This window comes from Vipera ursinii (assembly GCF_947247035.1).
Source record: "Vipera ursinii genome assembly, chromosome: 8".
Classification (NCBI taxonomy): domain Eukaryota; kingdom Metazoa; phylum Chordata; class Lepidosauria; order Squamata; family Viperidae; genus Vipera; species Vipera ursinii.
Window position 1 is genome coordinate 17,039,080 of NC_139519.1, and position 24,247 is coordinate 17,063,326.

Here is a 24,247-nt window from a genome sequence, read left to right on the forward strand (position 1 = left end):
ACAAAGTGGCAGCGAAGAAACACAGAAAGCCAGAACCCAGATCATCCAGTAGTTTTTCATTCCAGATCTTGTAGCCCTAAAGGAATTGTCCCCTTGGAGGTTGACCGAACAATCTTCAAGTACTATTTGATTACCTAAGCCTGAGAAGATTTTTCCTCACTTTTGGAGGCAAAAGTCGCCTTACGTTTATGCTTTTTGCCTGGCGATAGAACCGTTATTAACACTTTTTAAAGTGCATTAAACATTGCAGTGAAATAGCCAAACATTTGAGGCGCACCAATCATTCTATTTCAACTGACATTAATAGTAATTGCACAGGCTCGACCACAACTCAGCCTGGAATTTCCATCATAGGTCATTGCGCTCATGAAGTGGGTCACCGCAAGACCCAACTTGAATTCCTGACTTGTTTTCACATGGTTGTTTAGCAAAATTGTCGGTCTGAGTCAGAAAAAAGAATCACAGTGTTGAATCAAATTGGAAGTCCTTAAATAGATTGGATGATTTGGATGGTTTTTGCGATATGTTCAAATCTTGGTTGGTTGGTTGATTCTCTCGAAATTGATTTTAAAAAATCAAATTGGGGCTAAACGGGGTCAATCTGATTTCCCAAAAGGATGGAATCAAGAGGAATCTGGACCTGCCAACAACCACTGAACAGTTGTTTGTTAGTGTCATTTAGAATCAGAACTGCACCATAAAATGCAGTGGAAATTTTAAGAAGGGAAATTGCAGGCTAATATAGGGGGATAAGGGACGCGGTGGCTCAGTGGGTTAGGACGCTGAGCTTGTCGATCAGAAGGTCGGCAGTTTGGCGGGTCAAATCCTGAGTGCCGCGTAACATAGTGAGCGCCTGTTACTCATCCCAGCTTCTGCCAACCTAGCAGTTCAAAAGCATGTAAAAATGAAGTAGAAAAATAGGGACCACTACGGTGGGAAGGTCACAGCGTTCCGTGCACCTTTGGCGTCTAGTCATGCCGGCCACATGACCACGGAGACGTCCTCGGACAAGCGCTGGCTCTTCGGCTTCGAAACGGAGATGAGCACTGGCCCCTAGAGTCGGAAACGACTAGCACGCATGTGCAGGGGAACCTTTACCTTTACCTTTTATAGGGGGATAAGATCAAGCCATTAGGAAACTGTACCTGGTCGTTTCTTGAAACTGGCACCTTAAGAAAGAAAGAGGCCCTCATTCAAGGCCCAAACAAGCATATGTCTAGTCCAGGGGTAGGCAACCTTGGCTCTTTTACAACTCATGGACTTCAACTCCCAGAATTCCTGAGCCAGCATGGCTCAGCTTGGAAACTTCTCCCTTTCCCCTCAGCATGGCTGGCTGAGGAATTCTGGGAGTTGAAGTCCACGAGTCATAAAAGAGCCAAGGTTGCCTACCCCTGGTCTAGTCCAAGGAAGAGAAAGACTAGGGGTGATAGGGTAGCATTTCATGAGGGGCTCTCACAGAGAAAAGGGGCTTAATTTATTCTCCAAAGTGCTTGAGGGCAGGACAAGAAGTAATAGGTGAAAGCTTGTTAAAGACAAATCCAACCTAGAATTAAGGAAATTTTCTGTCAGTGAGAAGAGTTTGCCTCCAGAAGTTATGGGTGACCCATCACTGGAGGTTTTTAAGAAGAGACCAGACAGCCATTTGTCTAATGGTGTAGGATCTCCTGCTTGAGGAGGGGGCTGGACTAGAAGACACCCCCCCCCAAGTTCCCTTCCAATCCCTTTATTCTGTGTTCTAAACATTTCTTTTCCATTCCCCTCATAGACTATGGGGGCTGTGTGGAGGTGACTGTGCCGCATGATCCCGTGATGCAGCAGAAAGGCTCAAATGTGAAAATTCCTTGTCACTATAAAACATCGGTTGGCAAAAACTTTGTTTTGGAATGGAGGTTTGCCAGTGGCTCAACGGCTCCTGATGCTGGAACACAGGTGAAAGAGAGCAAGGCAGGAAAAAGAGAGGGTGGAGAAAGCATATAAGGATAGATTTTTCCAGTATTGTCATTGAGGATTAGGAAGAAAAAGGGAGGTACTATAAATCCACAGCATTTAACTTGAATTTTGCTTCTAAAATTAGTATAAAATCAAGACTCCATGTGGCCTCCGAATAATTGGGGATGGGAGAGTGGTGCAAAAGATCCAAAGCAGAGAAGCAGAAATATCAGTAGCAATAGCACTTAGACTTATATATCGCTTCACAGCGCTTTACAGATCTCTCTAAGTGGTTCACAGAGTCAGCATATTGCCGCCAACAATCTGGGTCTTCATTTTACCGACCTCTGAAGGATGGAAGGCTGAGTGGACCTTGAGCCGGTCAGGATCGAACTCCTGGCAGTGGGCAGAGTTTACTTGCAATGCTGCGTTCTAACGACTGCACCACCAGATTTTACTTATCTTATCCTGACTCCCAATCAATTAATTGGTTAAAATGTTCTAGGTTTCTTGAAGATCAGGAGTTCCTCTCCATTAAAAAACTAGAGTGAGAACATGCTAAAGAAATGGTAGGCTGCATACACTCTCAACCACTTCACCTTCAGCTCCATCACCACTTTTGCAGCTCTCAAAGCACCTCAAGATTGGGCTGCCACAATTGGGTGGCAAGATCATTAAATTTCATCAGTGGGATTTGGAAATTTAAAAAAGGAAGGGATGGGAGTGGAAACTCTCTTGTTCCCACCCTTAACTCTTTCCCAGCCTTCTGGAAAATGGAACAAAATTGTGCCATGGAAACTCAAGAGGAAAAAACTGCCAATGGGGAAAGAGTGATCACTACTATTTTGCTCTATCAGATGCCTCCTGCCCCCCCCAAAAAAAGCAATCTAAAATTGACCCACCCTAGTCCTGAATCTCATGGGAATTTTTCAGGTTGGGAAATTTGAATAACTAGGATGGCTTCAGAGTGTTGGAAAAATATGGAATAAAACTTCCCAGTTCTCTCCAGATCTGCAGTTATGAAATCTGCTCTGATACAACATACTTTAAAAAAATACAACATTTTGCAGATAAGGTACAAATCTTCATTCATCCTCTTCCGCAGCGGAAGAAATTTTATGGAAAGTTATATATGTAAAATTGTTTTAAAAATCCAAGTCCCAGGTATATTTATTTGTAAAAAGGAGGACATACTGATCTCCAGGATGGAACACAGCTGAGCCGGATGTGACGCATCCAATTGCATGCGGGCGGCAAACCGACGGACCTATCACACGGTTGATGGCTAGATTATTGACAGTTAAAGGGCTATAAAAACAATGTCTCTCTCCACTGCCTTGGTGGAGCAGTGGGCTAATGCCTCCTTAAGTAACACCAGCTGCCTGCAATTAGTGCAGGTTCGAGTCCCACCAGGCTCAAGGTTGACTCAGCCTTCCATCCTTCCGAGGTAGGTAAAATGAGGACCCAGATTGTTGGGGGCAATAAGCTGACTTTGTAATAATGCCGCTTATACATTCTATGTATATGCCGCTAATAAGCAGGCATATACATAGAATGAAGGCTATTGCTAAGCACATTGGTTTGTGCTTAGATTGTAAGCCGCCCTGAGTCTTCGGAGAAGGGCGGGATATAAATGGGATTAAAATAAAAATAAAATAAAATAATGTTGGCTTACTCTTTGACAGTGTTAGCAATGGCTAATGAAAGCTCAGTGCGAAATAGGTTTTCTGTCCTGGAGATCAGTATGTCTTCCTTTTTACATATATATGTGTGTGTATGTGTGTGTGCGTGTGTGTGTGTGTGTGTGTGTGTGTGTGTGTGTGTGTGTAGAACAGAGTCTTTCAAATTATAGATAGTCCTCAACTTACGACTACAATTGAGCCCCAAATTTCTGTCATTAAGGGAGACATTTGTTAAGTAAATTTTGCCCCATTTTGTGACCTTTCTTGCTACAGTTGTTAAGTGAATCACTACAGTTAATAACCCGGTTGTTATCTGGCTCCCCCATTGGTTTTGCTTGTCAGAAGGTCGCAAGTGGGGATCACATGACCTTGGGACACAGCGACGGTCATAAATATGAACCAGTTGCCAAGCGTCTGAATTTTGATCATGTGCCCATGGGGGCTCTGGAAAGCTCATCACAGTGACAAAGGGTCATCAGTTACTTTTGTCCAGACCTGTTGTAACTTCGAACAGTCACTAAATGAACTGTTGTAAATCGAGGACTGCCTGTACTGAGTCTTTGTACAGGGTCCTTCTTTCGTGCAGGTAACCCTCCCATCTCATTCCAGATTCTGTATTTTGCAAATAATGAGCTCTACAAACCAGGTGGGCCGGCTGACCGGCTCAGCCTCCTTCACCAACTTCCCACGCTGGGAGATGCTTCCATCCAGTTGAACAACCTCCGTCCATCGGATGCTGGCACTTACGTCTGCGAAGTCAACAACCCACCAGATTTCTATGGCACTGGTAGCGGGCTTGTGAAACTTGTAGTTTTAAGTAAGTCCTATTTTTTTTTAATATTGAGTTGGTTGGCATACACACAATTTTAGCTCTTTAAATTCATGGCCTAAAATAGACCGAGATCAAGGGTCCTCGGCTTGGGTTGCAAGCAGGTAAAAATCGTGTTGATCATTATTACCCAAAAAATCTTACCCTGCATTTCATAAATAAATGCCTCTGTCAAAGTTGTTTGACAAATGCCTTTATTTGTAGGAGATAGACATCCCCACCTGCTGGCGGGGTGGGGGTGGGGGTGTTGGGGATTAGAGTCCCACAGGCTTTAGAAAGCTCTGGAACGGGCAATTCTACTTGGCTTTGTTAGTTAGGGACTATGAGTATGATCTTCCAAAAGATGTGGAAGTCAGCTTATTAGGGAATATTGAATATCCATGGCAACTGGGAAGGAGAGGAATGCCAGCCATGTCACAGACAAGGGCACCAAGTCAGGCAAGGCTGAATGAGCCTGCTGATCAAAGATGATGGTTGTCGGTAGTTCTATTTTTGAGTAGGTTTTTTTTATTTAAAGATTTTTACATATGCAATAAGAAATGGATTCAAGGAAAAAAGTAGTAAATGTGAAACCAAAAAAAGGGGGGGAGGGGGTGGGGGGGAGAAAGACACAAAGAAAAAAAGGCTTCAATTGAATCCTAATCTTTACAACCTTCTCTAGCAGTGTATGTATTTTGTATTCAAAATATTTAGCATTTTTTCATGTCTACCAAGCAGATAGTGACTAGTTCTAGAGGGTGCCAGATTTAAAGAGGGGTCTGAGTCAAGCTTCTCAGCCTTGGTGGCAAAAGATCTATATCACCCACATATTTTGACTTCCTTGAGTTCCCGGTATTGAATTCATCCTTTCTTGTCAGTGCCACCATCCACACCAGTCTGTAAAGGGTCCAACTCTGCGCCTATTGGATCAGATGTCAGCTTCTCCTGCAGTTCTTCTGAAGGTGTGCCCACCCCAATTTATTCTTGGACTCTACTGGATTCTAAACAGCCACTTCCTACCTCCAACATGGTGCAAAGTAGGTGAAGGGCAGTTTTCCTTGATAAAGGACATGCCAAAGCAGAGAGTAGGATGGGTGGATGAATGGATGGATGGATGGATGGATGGATGGATGGATGGATGGATGGATGATTTTAAACCAAGTACACTGGTATAATTGCAGCAGGGTACAGTTGGACTATCTGTGGACTTGTTTTGTGTTTAATAAACATTGTCCTCTAGATTAATATAAATACTCTTCTGGGTAGGTATCAGATACTCTGTAGTCCCACACATCTGGAAGGCCTTTGATTGGTAATAACCATTTTAAGGAAATGGGTTTGGAAGTTCCAGGTGTTTGATCAAAAGCAGCTTCCAAAACAGTAAACAATCTGGAAGCAGATGAGTTTAATTACAGAAGAATCTTATGGAATCATGTTCCCTGTAATCACTTTCGTAACATAGTGATCTCCTCCATAATGTTATTAAGGAGGAAATTATTCTACAAGAAGAAGGTCAAATATGGAATAATTTCAGAATATTGTAGTCTCTGGGGGTGTAGTTCCAACATAAGGCGGTTCTTCTAGTTCTATTTCCAAATTGGTCTTCTCAAGAGACTGAAGGACATTCTCAACAAAGCCAGAATAACAACTTTTCCCCCTGATTTTGTCATGTCTTCTGACTGGAAGTTCATGTTCATGAATGTGCTCTGCTATTCTTCTGCCTGTCTATCCTACCTAGTGTCTTTTACAGTCCTTACACTGTATGTTTTTTCTTCTTGGGTTACTGGGACTTTTGTTAAGCACATTACCTTAGGCAAACATCTTAAGTAAACAAAAAGACCAAGTAGCCCCAAGGAAAACTTACAATCCTCATAATACATGGACAGACTCAACCATAATTTCAATTGGGAAACCTGGCTTTCCTAGACTAAGCCAAATCCAAGAAGACTAAGGAATTCCTAGAAGCTTGGCTTTCCAACCCCACTGGCAGGGTAAGCTAGTAAAGGAAAAGTTTCCCCCGCACATGCGTGCTAGTCGTTTCCGTCTCTAGGGGCCGGTGCTCATCTCCATTTCAAAGCCGAAGAGCTAGCGCTTGTCCGAGGACGTCTCCGTGGTCATGTGGCTGGCATGACTAGACGCCAAAGGCGCACGGAGCGCTGTTACATTCCCACCGTACTGGTCCCTATTTTTCTACTTGCATTTTTACGTGCTTTCGAACTGCTAGGTTGGCAGAAGCTGGGACGAGTAACAGGCGCTCACTCTGTTACGCGGCACTCAGGATTCGACCCGCCAAACTGCCGACCTTTCTGATTGACAAGCTCAGCGTCCTAACCGCGTCCCTTAGGGTAAGCTACTGTGCTGTATATAAACGATCAGCAAACCCCATACTCACTGATGTTGTTATACCTAGTCAGCTAATGAAATATCTGCAAGCAAACAGCCAAGCTCAGAGAGCACTAAGGACTCCACAGTTCAATCCTGAGCCACAGGTATTCTATTGGGAGTTACTTTCTTATTCTATTTTGGTTTCTTTCCCCAGACCAAGAAAAGGGAACTCTCCTATTGACCAACCTCACACTGCAGCTTTCCGGTACCTACCGCTGCACTGCTACCAATGAGTTTGGACACCAGAGTTGCCAAATCTCTCTCCATGTGACAGGTGAGGACTTGTCAGTAGACCAAGAGACTCTTTTTGTTAATCCCTCTGAATACCCGAGAAGGGTATCTTTTCATGCAAGATTCTTTTTTTTTAAATCCCATTTATATCCCGCCCTTCTCCGAAGACTCAGTGCGGCCTACAATCTAAAGCACAAATCAATTCGTTTAGAAACTTAGTAGGCAGGTACTTACATATCTTGTTAAGTCTGAATAGTTTTAACCTTGGCTCTTTTTTTTAGTGGCTTGTACTGGGTATGTTTTGTGAATGATTTACTGTAAATTACAAATGGGTTAATTTAGTAACTGGGTTAGGAAAATTGTGTGAATGAAAGTAACAAGTAAACAGCTAACTTCAGCTTGTCATAAAAGATTTGGAATTTCCCCCCCCAGATTTTAGACAGTGATGCCATTCTGTCTATTAGGTGTTAGCTAATAAGGATCTAATTCTGAGCTCATTTTACTATGTCTTGGGCCTGTTAGATTACCACTTGCCATTCTTTAAAAGAGGTCTTGGTCTTTTGGTCCTATCCATTAAAACTTGGCCAGATTTCTCGATTTGCACAGAGATTCCCACTGTCCCAGCTAAATCTCTACGAGTATATAGTGCCATCTAGTGATGCTGTTTACACCATTTATGCTTTTTTTGCTCAGACTTTCTGGGCAGGTGGGCATCGTGCCAGCCACATGTCGAGCGACCATTACTGTTTTTGATTTTCTAAGAATCTTCTGGAGACATTCAGGTGGGTCCAGAGGAATTCTTATAAATGTTAAAAATTGGAAATTGTCTTTGCTTCCTCCGAGATCTCCATTATTATTTTTTTTAGAATCTTGAAAATCAAATGAAATCAGGTGGGAAAGGGAACGCGGTGGGCTTCTGTGTCGGCATCCATGGTTTTCTGAGCAGTCCAGGGCACTGTTTGATCTGCCCCTCTCCCTCCTGTCCCAGATTTTCTTGGCCTCATTTAGACTTTTAGCAAAAGAGATAAATGGTAAAACTTCTCATGCAAGGCAGGTCGCAGTAAAGGCTGTAACCCAGCAAGGGTAAGATTTTACTGGTCTTTGGCCTGCTAGCTTTCTGTAGGCAAACTGTCACAGAACAGTTTTCAAACCTGTATCTTTCTTCCCCCTCCCCTTCATGACAAGAAAAATGTATATCATCGGGCTTCAACGACTGCATGGAATGGCCCCCACAAACAGGCTGGACCCGTTCAGATGCAGCAGAATGTCAGACCTGCCCCAGTTAGGTCCCTTAGGAAAGAAAGATCCTCAACTCCATTTGCTTGAAATGATAGGTTCTTTGACTAAAGGATACTGCTTACAGCAAAGTCAGGCTAGAACTAAATTTCCTGCACAAAAAAAAGGCTACAGCTTTTCCTCTCATCCCAGCCCTCTTCCCCATGACCAGTCCATCTTCAGCCGATGAAGAGCCGCATAGATATTTTGAGAAGGCTGAGGTGTCTGGGGTAATCCACTTTCCTATCTCAGGCTGCGTGGCCCTGAGAGCCGGCAGCAACTCCTTTCATGCTTCCCTGGTCTTCATCAAACTGTCGCCCCCCCCACCTCCCTATTTCCCATCCATTCCCCATACAGGTTTATTCCCCATTTGTTCCCTTCCTTGCTCTCCCCTTCCCCTTTTGCCCATCTTTGCCTTTGATGGCAGGATGCCAGCCAGGCGCCAGCCGAAGACCTGACACAGGCAGCGAAAGCAGCTCACCTGTAACTATTTACTTTGCTAGAATGGAAACAAAGATGGGGGAGAAATCCCTCCAAACGCACCAGTTAGTGTGCCTCCCAGTTAAAATGGGGTTTGTTCAAAGCCCTTTTTTAAAAATGAAGATTTGCTTTTCCTTTCAAAAAAATAAAAAAAATGGTTTGCAGTTTCCATCCCTTTCCCTTTTCCAAGATCATCTAGGAAAGAACTGCTTTGTTCCCAATGGATTGGATACCTCTCTGTGCTCCATCTCTCCCACTCTAGAGGTTGGATATCACAGTACAGGTAGTCCACAACTCACAACAGTTCTATTTGGTGACTGTTTGAAGTTACGACGACAGTGAAAAAAGTGGCATGTCTATTTTTCACATGCCCGTTGCAGCGTCCCCATGGTCACATGATCAAAGCTTAGCAACTGACTCATATTTATGACGGTTGCAGTGTCCCGGTGTGTGTGTGTGTGTGTGTGTGTGTGTGTGTGTGTGTGTGTGTGTGATGTGATCACCTTTTGCCACCTTCTGACAAGCAAAGGCAATGGGAAAGCCAGATTCACTTAACAACCATGGTACTAACTTAACAACTGTAGCAATTCACTGAAGAAGCAGCGATTCGAGGAGGAGGAGGAGGAGGAGGAGGAGGACAAGGAGAAGGAGAAGGACAAGGACTATTGTTGGATTTTTTTCTAGTGTCAAAAAATATTCTGGAATTATATCATTGTCCATTCAAGTTCCGTTCCTTGATGGCCATTAAGTAATTTGTGAACTATTTCAATCTCCCAATTCTGCCAACTCTGTATCCCCTTTTTTTTCTAACTTGCCTCCTACTCAGGTCAGTTCCTTTCATTAATTAGCTCTCACTTCCGCGGACAGCATCTCCCACTCACAAACAAGCCTTGCTTCTTCGCTGAACATCAGCTGGAAGGAGAAATTAGAAGCAGGGCTAAATGGCTGGGAGGCTTGCAGAAGGAGGGGAGACGTGATGGAGAAAGCGATAGGAAAACCAAGCATGCATTTCAAGCTGAGATATGTGTTACAGTTTGTTTTTCAAAGGTGTGTTTTAGGACTTGGAAGGATCTCAAGGGATGAAGTGAGGGGCGAGGAATTATCTGATGATATGAGAGAATAAAGTTAAATTAGAGTATATAATTATAGCTTTTCTTCTCGGGGAGAGAAAAGAAGCATTTCACCTTGGCTCCTGACAACACGATTTCAAGTTTGTAGAGTAATGACAACTCTGGTGGGAGGTAGCTTAAATTGGGAACTAGCATAGGGAAAGGATGAAGACACATATCTGCACATGTTCACACACACACACACACACACACACACACACACACACACACACACAGATGAAATGCAACCCTGCCTTCTGCTATTATCTTTAGGTTTAGAATATATTCTCACATCTCCTTAATCACATCAGATGGATCTTAATCTCTTCAATTTTGACTTAAATCATGCTCAGGAGATATTAATTTATGTAAAAGTAGAATTGACAAACCATTCATTTAGCGACTGTTCAAAGTTACAACAGCCCTGAAAAAAGTGGCTTACCCAATCCTTCACTTACAACCATCATGACATCCCCATAGTCAGGGGGATCATGATTTGGGTGCTTGGCAACTGGCTTGTATTTAGGATGGTTGTGGTATTCTGGGGCCACATAATCACCATTTGCAATCTTCCCAGCCAGCTTCTGACAAGCAAAGTCTACGGCAGTGATGGCGAACCTTTTAGAGACCGAGTGCCCAAAACCCACCTCTGCCCCGCCCTCCCCCACTACGTCCCCTGCCCTCCCTGCTCCACCGCCCACTCTGCCACTGCCCCACACCCAGCCCGTCCCCACTCCACCCCCCACCCACCCACAGGGCCACCTACTGCCTCCACAGCCTGCTGCAGATCGCCAGGTGGCCCAGCAGCACCATGGCAGCCATGCTCTCCACCCGTGCCCTGCTGCATCAACTGCACATGATGGGGTACCTGGCTGCCATGCTCTTGGCTGTGCTGCTCCGCACAGGCTGTACTTGGGGGTGACTCTCCTACAGGGGGGCTGCTGGTGAGGAGGGGGCCACAGGGGGATGCAGGGTTGGGGCAACGGCACATGTACCCACAGAGAGGGCTCTGAGTGCCACCTCTGGCATGCGTGCCATAGGTTCACCACCAGTGGTCTACAGGAAGCTGGATTTACTTAACAATTGCATGATTTACTTCAGCAGTCCCCAGCCCCTGGTCCATGGACTCATACCGGGCCACGGCATACCAGCAACCGGTCTACACAAACAAGCAAAGCCCCATCTGGGGGATGCAGGCAGCACACAAAACCACACCCCCTCTGGTGTGCAGAAAAACTTCTCTGATGCCCCAAAGGTTGGGGTCTCTAATTTACTTGGCAGCTGCAATGTTTTGCTTAACGACCTAGGCAAAAAAGATTATAAATTCAGGTGCAACTCACTCAACCATTGCCTTGCTTAGCAATAGAGATTCTGGGCCCAATTGCAGTCATAAGTCAAGTACTACATGTAGCAAACTTGAGACCTGCGCAATCAACCAACCATAAAGAGTGAACAGGAGGAAGAGACGACCAGCAGCACATCAATATAAATCAATGGGACATCAGTGGCTTCCCAAGAACTCCAAGCTTCATCATGAACCTGAATGTATGGGCTATTCATACTCAACTCAACTCAACATCAATTTCATAAAACTGAAAAGAGTTTGGTGTGCTAGGGGAAAAATCAGATTGGAAGTCGATATGCCATTTGTGGTGCTCATAAGATGTCCATTTTTGACCCCAACATTTTTCCATCCCAATGACACACAACAATGACATGAATCTCATCACTTGCTAACATTTTTGAAACTGCTCCCATATCAACATCCCCAGCCGTGCTGGCCCAGAGGGAAGGTGCTCAGCCTATTCATTGGTATGTTAATTTTCTTCCTGTAGGATTGTTTAATTTCATGGAGCAACATCCCTAATATGGGGGTACAGAAATAGGCTTTGCTGGATGATTTCTGATCATCAAGCAGCCACTGAGAAGAAGGAGAACTTTGCCAGCAAAATGAACTCCAGGTGCAGGAAGCACATGTTTACTGTATATTTACAGTGTGACATCAAACTAGAGATAAAATGAGCCACTTTATTCCAAAATAAGTTTCTAGATTGAGATTTACTTCTCACAACTTTAAGTACAACCTATTTATTTACAGTGGGGGAATAGGAAGTACCCTTGTATAGTGTCTGGAGGTCATGTTGGTGTAAGATGCACTGGCTTAGCCACCAGCATGTGCAGGTTTCAGTAATCACACAAAACCTTTACTGGAAGATCTCCACTGGGTACCAATTGCCAAACGGGCACAATTAAGCTGTTGGTGGTGTCATTTTTAAAGATCCTGAATAGCCTGCTTCTGTTTCTTCAAGAGTTGATTTGCCAGCTATTTAGATCATCGGGAGAAATCTTGCAGCACATTTGTAACACTGCTAGAAATTTAATTTACTGGGAGCGGAAGGGTCTTCTCCCATATAACATCCAAGCTATGTAATGTTCAGATTAGAGAGATGTGTTTGGTCTCTACATCTCCAGTAACAGGAAACATAAACACACATTCCAATTGCCAGGTTCCTAATGGTTAATTGATATGGATTTTAAGAGGGATCTCGATCTTCACTGTACTGAGTTTGAAATAAACAAAAAGGGATCCAAACTAAGGAGAAATTTCCTAGACAGTGAGAACAATTAATCAGTGGGACAGCTTGTCCCCAGAGGTTGTGGGTGCTCCATCATTGGAGGTTTTTAAGAAGAGATTCAACAGCCATTGGTCTGAAATGGCATAAGGTTTCCTGGTTGAGAAGGGAGTTGGACTAGAAGACGTTCAAAATTGTCAACCTATTCTCCAGAGCTCCTAAAAGACAGGACAAGAGGCAATGGATGGAAACTAATCAAGGAAAAAAACCAACCTAGAACTGAGGAGAAATTTCCTGACAGTGAGAACAAATAGCCAGTGGAACCACTTGCTTCTAGAGGTTGTGGGTGCTCCATCATGGAGGTCTTTAAGAAGAGACTGGACAGCCACTTGTGTGAAATGGCATAGGGTCTCCTGCTTGAGCAGGGGGCTGGACTAGAAGACCTCCAAGATCCCTTCCAACTCCGTTATTCTGTATCCTGGCATGTTTTCAAATTCTGCATGCTGTGTGATTCTCGTAGGTCACCTTGAGTTCTTATATGAGCAGAAAAGTGCCATGTACATTTTCTCAATAAAAATAAATCTATGGGAAGTTGAGAAAGTCAGATCTTTATTTTGCTCTTGTTCCAAATACATTTCTGAAGATGAATGGTATATAAAAGCGAAGCAGTTTGGAAACGCCATATGGTGTGAAGCCATATTTTAAGCATCTATGCCGATATCATATGGTGGGGAATATATAAGAAAGAGAGTTCTAGTAGAAGTGGGGAAAATAGAGAACAGCCCCTGAAATAGACACAGACAAAACTTACTATGTGAAGAACATTTAAAAATTCAGATTTCTCTGTACGAGGACCACGTTTATCGGCCTTCAGTGAGATTTAAAGTCAGGGGTGGAGGCTGACATTGCCATAGGAAACTATCTGCTACCAGGTGCAGAACAACAACAACAAAACATTCATAATAATAAAACATTAGATGGACTGAAATAAAATAGGAGTATCCAACATTTCTTATTCCACGGTTTTCTTTAAAAATGGGGAGCTAAACTGCAAATCACATGGAGAGTAAAAAAAAATGGGGTCTCGACAGTTGCTTTCAATGCTTTGAAATCTGTTGGTTTGTTTGTTTATGGAATTTATAAAGTTACCCCTCACCACCACTAACCAGGGGTGACATACGTTGTGTAAAAAAAAAATCAAAAACAGCTAAATCAAAAATAAATACAAAATGGACCAGTGTAAACCAGTCAGAATAAATGCATGGACCAAGGCTGGATATAACAAATGCATAACATTCTTACGATAGAACAAGCACCTTTAATATCTCAGTCTAAAGCATGGAAAAAGAGCCAGAAAACGAATGAGAAGAAGCTCTATTAGTCATTGTTCTCTGCTTGAAGTTCTCTTATCATTAAGATATTTTTCTAATTCAACTATAGTCCTCCTCTCTTCCCTTCCCTTTCATCTCCCCTTCCCTCCCTTCCACCTTCCCTTCCCTTCTCTATCCTTCCACCTTCCCTTCCCTTCTATCTTCCCTTGCCTTTCATCTTCCCTTCCTTCCCTTCCCCTCCCCTCCCCTCCCCTCCCCCCTCCCCTCTCCTTCCTTTCTCTTCCATCTTCCCTTCCCTTCTCTTCTTTTCCTTTCCCTTCCCTTCCCTTCCCTTCTGTAACAATGGTAGAAAGAGCAGAACCCCACAAGATCTTCCCTGGTATTGTGATGTTTATTCACGTCCTAGGATGCAATGTTTTGTCTCAGCAGGTAAAATTAGTGCTGTATTTGGATACAGGACAAAATCAGTTCATCTCTTTCCTTTCAAAACTAAATTGATGAGAAAAGCTTTCTGTAAAGCCAATGAACTGTGCTTGACCGAATGTGATAGCTACATTTTTTTCCTTCCTTCCTTCCTTCCTTCCTTCCTTCCTTCCTTCCTTCCTTCCTTCCTTCCTTCCTTCCTTCCTTCCTTCCTTCCTCCCTCCCTCCCTCCCTTCCTCATAGGAAATAGAATATGGTTTATGGAAAGTTACTTAACCTCCTTTGAATTCCCACCTTTCTGCAACTGCATTAAAGAAAAAGAAGCCTTGCAAAATGCCAGCTTTTTTGCACATTCTACAACCTTTTTCATTTCCTTGTTAGAGTTTCAGAGTCTAACCTTAACGGGTGATTTGTCTTGTGTGTTTCGATAAGCAGGTATTTCAAAAGCTGGGGCTGTTGCAGGAGCTCTTATTGGGGCCATCTTAGCCCTATTCCTGCTTGGGGCCATTGTCCTCTACGTCTTGCAGCACAGGAGAAAAAGGATGGCTAAGGAGAAGCCTCAGTCTGAATATAGTGGAAATGACATAAGGTGAGAACTGCTTCCCAAGTCACCTTGGCTTTACTCCTTTCTGTTTATCCGTTTTTGTTCTGCTTACCTTACTTTCAATCCAAGAGCCCCCAGGGCAGCTGGGAAAATGCATGTTGCCAAGTGCCCTTGGCCGCTGGGTTGAAGGTTGTGATTTCCAGAAGACAAGAGAATAGAATTTTCTTCCTTCTTATTCCACAAAAAAAGTTCAAGACATGCTTTGGTAACCTTACATGGAAATCATCGGGGGAAATGAATGAAAGGAAATTTCCCTTTTGTGATTTTTTTTTAAAAAAGCAGCCACTTTGTCTATTGATTCCTAAAGGAAAGCAACATTGATTAGCTGCATGTAAGCATGGTAATTAGTAATCCCTTTCATCCTTGTTCCTCCCACCTCTAAAAGCTTTTTTATTAACCATTTTGATTGGGATTTTCAATGAATGAGTCATGGAGCTGGCAGTAGGTAGTTCTGGATCTGCTGTACACCTCTTGGTAGTATTTAGCCCATTAGGAGGTTTTCTGACTCCTGTCGGTTTAACGCAGGGGATAAAAACAACAGCACAACTTCATTCCTCTTAATCCTAAATGCAACGTGCCTTTTGAGACAAACTCAACTCCTGGTGACTCCATGGAGTGCCCATGGACCATTTCTTAGGGATAGCTTGGAAGTGGGTTTGCTGTTGCTGGCTACAGGAAGTTTCTTCAACTTCCTAGCTTGATAGATTCCCACCTAGGCACTAATCAGTTGAATCGCCAAAGGAAAATCAAACAATGTTTTGGTAGGGCAATAAATACAGTTTGTTCCACTTGAACATAACAGAGTGTTATTGCAAAACCTGCCACAAATTCACCTGTCTTTCCTCTATCATTTTTCCTCTAGAATAAGTCTGTGAAGAGAAGACAAAGATAAAACTCTTGCATGATAGCTTTAATTTTGACGCTATGGAAACCCATCATTTGGCAGTTCGTTCAATTTGTGAGAAGTGTGCAGGAAAAATAACCTCCCATCTGTTCATGTACTGCAACTTGGATCATTCTATCATGCCATGTTTGCTTTCCTGGTGCTAGCCTTCAATAGATGGAGCTAACTGGTTAATAGGGGGGGGAAAACAAATAGATCTTAAAAACCTAAAATCGACATACAGTAGCTTTAGATAAATCTGAATGAGGGAATCCAGAGCTGGATCGTGCATCTTCCTAATATTAACTTTAACTTTATCTTTGGTGTGTGGGATGAAATACTAATGCTTATGCTCTGCTTTGGGCAACAATGAATCTTTTTTTGTCCGTTTCTTCAGACAAAGACTGGTGGTAATACCTGTGAAGAACATTTATACCAGCAGATCAGCAGGAAGTATGGAGAATGGTGTATAGCTATCCCAGATGAATCCCAAAGAGTTGGAAGCCAACCAATATTTAAAGCTAACCATATCTCTTAAAAACTGTTGAAAGTCAGAGCCTCTTGTAAGATTAAAACCTAAAGTTCTGGATGTCAACTAATCTTTTCTTTTCTCTTTCTTTCTTTCTTTCTTTCTTTCTTTCTTTCTTTCTTTCTTTCTTTCTTTCTTTCTCTTTCTCTCTTTTCCTTTTCTCTCTCTTTTCCTTCTCTCTCTCTCTCTCTCTCTCTCTCTCTCTCTCTCTCTCTCAAGGGAGGACGTCACTGCTCCTGGAATCTTCAGCCCCAAGGAGAGAAGGGACAGTAAATCAGAAAGCCAACTCCTGGAAAATGTCTCTTCTAGACCTGGGTCAGCCAGTACAACCAAATCCCAACTAAAGAACTTCATAGTCTGAATTTGCATAGCTCTTTTTTTTTCCCTTAAAAGGCCAGCTTTGTTTTACTGCAGTGAAAGTAGGATTCATCTGAAAAACTCATCCCATCCATGTTGCTTCATCTACCTACCACTCCTAATCCTTTTGCTGCGTTGGTATCTGTTAAGTTGCTTTCCTGCAGGTTTGTTTTAGGTTTGATTTGTTTTTGAAGGTTGCTTGGTACTGTTTGCTTTTTGGCATGTGTCCTTGGGCAGGTTAGGTCAAGAAAATGTAACCACATGAAAAAGAAAAAAAAATCTTCATTTCAGCCTTGTTATTTCTTAGCTAGACTGAGTGTGCAAAAGTGTAATTCTACCTCCTATGCTAGTAAGAATTAAATTAAATTAAATTAAATTAAATTAAATTAAATTAAGTTAAAATTAAATTAGTAAGAATATGGTTCAACAAAAGAAGTGCTGTAGATTCTTCTGCTTCCCACTTTTCATGGGTGGATGCCTCTGGCCAGAATGGAAGCTGCTGTTTTAACTTTCATTTCTGCGGAGTTGTTCTTTGATATGCATCTCTAGCTCTATCCAGACTCTTTTTAAGGGATGTGGTCACTCATGAGGGAAGGGTGTATGGCATAAGAGAAGCATGATGCAGAAAGTTCCCACACTGCAAGTGCTTTACATGAAACTGCCCTTTGAGATGGTTTGGAAACCACAATTGTTTGAACTTGGCTTGAAATGCAAAGAGTAGACAAATAGAAGTTACACATGTTTCTTCACTTGCCAACATGTATCCAGGATAAATGCAAAAGTGCAAACAGTCATTTCCCTTCACATGTAGGATGGGATGTCACTTTGCAGTTTTGCATGGGCTGCTGTGTTGTAAAACCAAAGTATGGCTGTGTATCAACACACAAAACTCCTATTCATTATCAAAAGGTAAACATAAAGATTTCAGTTTGCTTCCCCTCCACCCATCATAATGAATGTGGGCTTATTGTGACCCTAATACAAGGGATCACTGTAGGGATTCTTCTGGGAACATAAAAGGTATTTTCATGGTGGATTCTAGGTCTATGTTTTTCTGCATCTCACATTGTTTGGCTCTTAAATTGTCTTAGAGCCCCTTATGTTTCTTGGTTGCCATGGGGAAAAGGCATTTGCAATTCAAAGAGGCTTTCTGGGGAATTAAACATCAATAATGTCTTCAGAATCATCTCCAGGAAATGAAGAGGAAAAGTTCTTAAATGTTGGATGGGATATTAAAAGCTCGGTTTTCCAGAATTGCTACAGGTAGCCACCAAATCTCTTATTCCAAGTTCTACTAAAGCGGGAATTGCCATGAATTCCATAAAAATAAAAACTCTGAAAGTTGAACTTTGCTGGATTCTGATTTCTGCTGTAACGTCCTCATTTTTCTTCCCATTTTGGAGATCTACCCAGCTTCAACCTTTACATCTGCCTGGAAGTTTTTTTAATTAAAAAAATATACTTGCTACTAAAGACCTCAGCACTCTCGTTTTACATAACATTATTTATTGACATTCCATCTTAGTAGAAGACATTGCGTGCAAAAAGAGAAAGAGAAAGAGAGAGAGAGAGAGAGAGAGAGAGAGAGAGAGAGAGAGAGAGAGAGAGATACTAAAAAGGCAAGGACAGCAGATTAAGCTGTCTGTGGGTGAGAAAGAAGATCTAAGGAAAAAAGGGAAGACAAGCAGGACAGTATTCACAAGTGAGAGGGGAGGAGAGGATATGAGTCAAATGAAGCTGAATAAGAAAAGGCCATTTCCTACATGGCCTTCGTTGCATCTTGTAGTGGCTTGACTAAAGGGGGTTTGCCATTCTTCCTTATGGCACAGAGAATGCAAAGGAGAATGTTGGCATGAAGCTTCTACCTTACTCTTTCTCCAGTTCCAATTCCACCATCACCACTGGCAATAATGTGACTCTGTATACCTAGGCTGGGGTAACATGGATGTACATGCACTCTTAGAGGCACCGAAGAAAAAGTTGAGGTGGTCTCTCTTTTCTCAGCTGCTAGCCAATCAGGGAACCTGGGCTGCTCTTTGGATTGCTAGATTAGAGCCCTCTCATCTGTAAAGCTCAACTGGGTCATCTGAAGCTGTAGTGCAATGATCAAAGCAAGACCAATGAGGCTTTGAGAGATTGGGGAGACTGAACATGTTATCATCAAAACAGGCAAGCAAAATGTTTTCAATACAGATAGCATTTCCCAAACCTAGGGCTGTAAGAAATGGTGGTTTGCACTGGGGAAAAAAGATCTTAGCCACCCATGGTCCATTTGGATCCATGCAAATCAGGAGCCTGAAGGCCAATTGTGGGGTGGGGGGGTGGAGAGGGGGGCAGATAGTAAAAGTGAACTTGCTGAGAGGTCACCATCTCCCCCTGGCTTGAAGGTTCTGGTAAGCAGTGACCATCCTACAGCGACTGTTGGTTTGAAAAAAGAAGTCACGGCACTATGAAAACAACCAGAGACACCCAAAGGGTTAATAATATCTCCGTTTCAAATCACTGATGAAAGGGAATACTTCTACAACAACTGGATGGATCTAAAGGAGGCCATCTGCACAACATCTCTAAAAGGAGGCGTAGAAGTGTTGAGCACATAGGAATAAGCTAGCATGCAACATGCAAGAGGGAGGCTGAGAGAACACCAGTCTGCACTAAACAAGGAATGGCATTGTTCTTCTGGCTGGAGGTGGACCACAATTTGCTTTTTCTCTTTCGTTTGGACAGATGAAGGCAGCACGGAAAGAGATTTCTGAGAAACAGGCTTAATCTGGGGGGTTCTGTGGCATTTGCAAAACTCGCCACCCTCAGTGGTGAAGGCAGACAAAATGTTTTTAAACGGAGTGGAGAGGGATGGATGTATATTTGTAAATTAAGGGATGGGACGGCAAAATGTTAGTTATGATCTCTCCCATAAGTGGGAGAAAAGTGGTCATCTATTGGCTAGCCCCTATAATCTTGCCAATCTATTTTTCTCTCTCCTATGATTAGAACACTTTGTAAAAATAATCTATAATTTAACTTGATAAAGTGAAGGTTGGGGGTCTTGTTTCGAGGCCCAAAATAACAGCTTATAACATTATGTCTGTCTTCAGTCCCATTAGCCAACGCAAGAATGCTTCTAAACTACCTTATCATCTGTCTCAAATTCTATTGACCAGGCGTGAAAATAAACCTAAAACCACATCTATTTTTTTAAAAAAAACTTTTCTCCACTGCCCATCTTGCTTAGAATTCAGGACTCTGCCATAAAGGCCCACTGCCTCATGGGGACTGTTGGGTGGTTGTGAAATAGCAAGGAACGGATGGATGCAACCATGAAGAAAAGGTGTAGTTATAATATATTGCACCGACAGAGTCTCTCTCTTTGAGGATGGATATTTTGACTGACATGGGCAGGCACCAAGAGGAATCCTGGGATCTGTGCAGGAAGAAAAGGCAGAGAAAATAGATACCGGTATTCTGAAGAGAAGGGGCAGTGGTAAAGGTTCTGAAAGCAAAATCAGTCCAAAAGAAAGGAATCGTGTCTGCTCTGCACTCAGACAATAGGATGTTTCTTCTGGAAGCAGAAGGTGAATTCAAGGGGACCAGTAGGAACCTGCCTGGATGCTATGGTTGCTTCCATTTCTTCTCTAGTCCCTGTAGAAGGAGAAAAAAAATAAATAAATCAGATCACTTGAATCTGGTATTTGAGATAACAACAACAACTTGCCTAGCAATCTGGGCAGTCAAGAATGACTTTGTCTTCTGGCCAAGAATCATTCGTCTCTCCAAGCTTGGACTGACTGTACCGAATGCTCCCCGCGAGGAACGGATTTATTTGGTGTTCACGTCGTTTGGAAAGGACAGTTAGTTTTGGGGAAAGGCACGGGGGAAAAAGATGGAGCAGGCAGGAAGCATCCTCTGAAGAACTGGGTGTCTCCATTTTTACTCAGGAAGGGAAGAAGGAAAGGAGGTTGTCAGAGCTGATTTGGGAACCTAACATTTGCAGAGGAAGTGTAGGCTTGAAGAAGGTTTGGCTCTCTCGTTACTGTCTAGCAGATGGCTGCTATCAACTGCTCTGCTCTGCCTTGCTTTCAGGACCTTGCTTTGAGGGCTTTGCCAAATACCCCAGGAAGTCCTGGCAGCTTAATGCAAGGTCATTTGTTTTCAGGGATGAAGGATGATCTGGTGGGATTCCAGAAGGAAATGTACTGCTCTGAGAGACTTCATGTAAATCAATCCTCCAGACTGTCTCACATCAGGGGATAAGGAGGCACCTTTTTGAACATCACTTCCATTTTCTCTGGTGTTTGCTTATAACAATCAAAAGAAACTGAGAACTTTTTTGGGGGGGGAAACCCCTAAAACCCTGCTGCACCAGACTATCTGGTTAGCGCTGGGTTTCCTTTAAAGCTAAGTAGATACCTCCAGGACATCGTAATTGAGCTGGAAAAACAGGAAATTTCCTTAAGGGTATCCAATGTCAAACAAGTGGATATCAAATGATCATAATTGATATGCTGGATATATATTAGATGCTAAGCTATAGTTTCTTGAACCTTCCTATATTGAATAAACCACAGGTTGGCAGGTTTTATACAAACTCCAAACCATAAATTGTGGTTTATCAATTGCCACAGTCGGGGTCACCCAAATCATTGGAACTATGAACAAGGATGTTTTTAAACCCATTATAAGCCACTGGGAAAAGCTCACACACGCGCGCACACACACACACACACACACACACACATACACACACGGCACTTACAATTTAATTATCTTATCTGGGTTTATTTATTTATTTTGGGGGGGGGGGGTTAGATGGGGAAATTGTCCTGGGAATATGAATAAAGGGTGAATAAAGAATAATCCAACAGAGATTTGTGTTTCAAGCGACTACAGGAAATGGCTTTTCCTATTCAACAAGGAACCTGATCAAAAATAATCTCAGTTTGTGGAAAAGCCATGGCTGTGTTCACTGAAAAAAATGACAAGTAGAAGGCAACGTTTGTAAGATATTACATTCCAAATTATGTTTTTTTCTCCTTTTGCATTCCTGGACATCAAGGTTGATAGGGAAGACGGAGACATATGTGTTTGTGCGTATACCAAGTGTTTTGATTGGCACGTAGCAAATAAAATTCAAGCATGGAACAGATTTTGTTGGAAAACAATTCTAAACAAGACAAACAGCCTTTGCATTAAACAAGCTAAACCTGGACATAAACTCCATCACAGCACAGTAAGAAAACAGTTATTCAGTTCTCCTGCACTTTAAACTGTTTGATTAGAGAAGCATAACCAAGGTGCTCTATATCCAAAATACATTTCCTCCACATTGTCCTCACCCAGGAGAACCTCTGATTTCATAAATGTCTTCCATGACCTTCCAAGGAGGCTGTGACATCTGGACTTGCAAAATTTCAGGTGATCACTACATATACGCAAAGAATCAGAGGTACCTTCTTGTTATTCCCAGTGATGATCCAGACCAGAAATAGCAATGGGCTCTTTGAGTCTGATTGTTGAAAACTGATTGTAGGGTTCCTTGCCTTTTTTTTCTTTGGGAAATACATGAAAACTATAGTGTAAGCCATGAAATAGTCATCTCACAGAAAACCTAAAACTGTTCCCTTAATCCCAGCCCCATCTGGAGTCTCGAAGGCTGCCCCCTTTTCTCTGGAACTGCAGATGCCTGGAGAGTCAACTTGCCCAAATGTTACTGGCCCTTAGGAAAGCAATCAAAATCTCAGAGAGAGAGAGATAAATTGAAGGAGAGGTCTCCTGTGTATGTGTGCTAATTATATTTAGCTTTTATAGTTCCTCTGCACAAGAGTATTTGACTCTTAATATGTTTGTGTTAATATCAATTACTTATTTGAGTTATAGGACCATAAGCTGCTCAGCATCAGAGCATGACTGGAGAGGATAAAGGTATTCTAACCTTTATTATTTTTGAAAATAACTCCAGGTGGCGAATATATCCACCCATCTTTCTCCTTCTATTTTCCCAATGTTTTGAGTTTGTTGGGCTGAGATACAGACAGAGAGACAGAGATAGAGACATGCCAGAATCACTCAGCTGATTTTCATGGCTAAGGCATAGACTTCAACTCCTCTTTGCTTTCCAGCATGGTGCCTTAACCACTCTTCCAAACATGGTAAAACCAGTCTTTCTCAACTTTGGCAATTTTAAGATGTGTAGACTTCAATCCCAGAATTCCCCAGCCACACTGGAAATTCTGGGAGTTGAATCCACGCATCTTAAAATTTTAAGATGTAGACTTCAACTCCCAGAATTCCCCAGCCATGCTGGGATTTCTAGGAGTTGAAATCCACACATCTTTTTTTTTATTGAAAAGTTTTTCAGTACATTTTATCTTTAACAAAACAAAACCCCTCCCAACCCACCCACCCCCTTCCCAACCCACCTCAACCCTCCCTCCCTCCCCTTCCCCCCTCCCCGACTTCCCAGAGCTAAATACAAGGTATAAAAGTAAAAACAATCATAATCTACCATATGCTAACAACAATAAGTTATTAAGTCTATCGCACTTTAACTCTTGTAAAATGACTACAAGCAATATAAATATCACTTCACTACTTATTCAAATGCTAAATGAAACTTTTTAGTCCCATATTTATTCTGGATGTAATCAATCCATTTTTTCCACTCCACAATATATCTCTGTTGCGAATGGTCTTTCAAATGAAATCCACACATCTTAATACTGTACTATAACTGAATGTCTAGAATAGATTCTCTTAATTCAAGGTTTTAAAATATTAGCTTTAGTTTGTTTAGTTATAAGGATGGATCTCTAAAATCTGATAGAAATTTTAATTGTTTACTCTGATGAATTTTACATGTTGGCTACTTTCGCCAATTACTGATTGTTGATTTGATTCCAATAACAGTTATGGTTATTTTATATGAAGTATTAACCTAATGTCATTTTGAAAATTCTTGTTCAAGTTTACCCAGCATATAAATTCTCTTTTATTTCTTCTTTGGCTTTTTTTCTTATCCTTCTTCACAGTTGTACTATTAAATATTTGTTAAAATATTAATCATTAAATACATAAGTTATTGCTGAAATTACCCAAAGCTTAAAATCTCCTAGATGGGATAACATTAAATTGGATTGGAAATGTTTTGGTCTTGCTGTTTTTGTTTTTTGTTTTCCTTCCAAATGCTTAAATGTTTTATTGCTGCTCTATTCTTGGCTACATTCTCCACCAGGATTAAAAAACTCTTGTTATCCCCAGATAGTAATCAATCCATACATCTAGCTAAAATGATGCCAACTGTCTGCTTTATGCAAAACACTAGGCTGAAAATAACAACTCGTACAGGGCAATATGTGAACGAAATGAACAAGTGAACAACTGGGACTGAGTCCGTGCATTGCACTGAAATCTACTGTTCCCTATTTATTTTATTTATTTTATTTATTTTAATTCCATTTATATCCCGCCCTTCTCCAAAGACTCAGGGCGGCTTACAAGCTTAGCAGTAGCCTTCATTCTATGTATATGCCTGCTTATTAGGGCTATTTGGTGTTGGTTTAGCTTGTTGTGTGAAAATACAATCGAGTAAATTAAATCCTTTCTTCCAAATTTAAAATCTAACAGACCACAAAAGGGAAAAAAAGGATGGGGA

General features: G+C 42.1%; 2 protein-coding genes across 2 annotated transcripts in view; one reads left to right on the top strand and one right to left on the bottom strand.

Moving 5' to 3' along the window:
- Positions 1-1,782: 1,782 nt before the first annotated feature.
- Positions 1,783-16,650, top strand: VSIG2 (V-set and immunoglobulin domain containing 2). Its single transcript, XM_083368892.1, has 6 exons — positions 1,783-1,929; positions 4,221-4,428; positions 5,298-5,456; positions 6,959-7,078; positions 14,662-14,815; positions 16,462-16,650. Exons 1-6 carry the CDS (start codon positions 1,810-1,812, stop codon positions 16,601-16,603), a joined length of 903 nt encoding a protein of 300 aa, XP_083225018.1. The 5' UTR covers positions 1,783-1,809; the 3' UTR covers positions 16,604-16,650.
- Positions 16,651-19,020: 2,370 nt separating this feature from the next.
- The window catches only part of NRGN (neurogranin), a 24,862-nt gene continuing 19,635 nt past the window's right edge, over positions 19,021-24,247 (bottom strand). The window contains exon 3 of the mRNA XM_083368808.1: positions 19,021-20,238. The gene's annotated coding sequence lies outside the window, so the exon portion shown is untranslated. The remainder of the gene's footprint in view (positions 20,239-24,247) is intronic.

What these genes read in the sequence shown, in the direction of transcription:
- VSIG2 (XM_083368892.1), top strand. Translation starts at nt 1,810, where the DNA reads ATGCAGCAGAAAGGCTCAAATGTGAAAATTCCTTGTCACTATAAAACA. An exon ending in CTCCTGATGCTGGAACACAG is followed by an intron (nt 1,930 to 4,220) that starts GTGAAAGAGAGC and finishes ATCTCATTCCAG; the next exon opens with ATTCTGTATTTTGCAAATAA. An exon ending in TATAGTGGAAATGACATAAG is followed by an intron (nt 14,816 to 16,461) that starts GTGAGAACTGCT and finishes CTCTCTCTCAAG; the next exon opens with GGAGGACGTCACTGCTCCTG.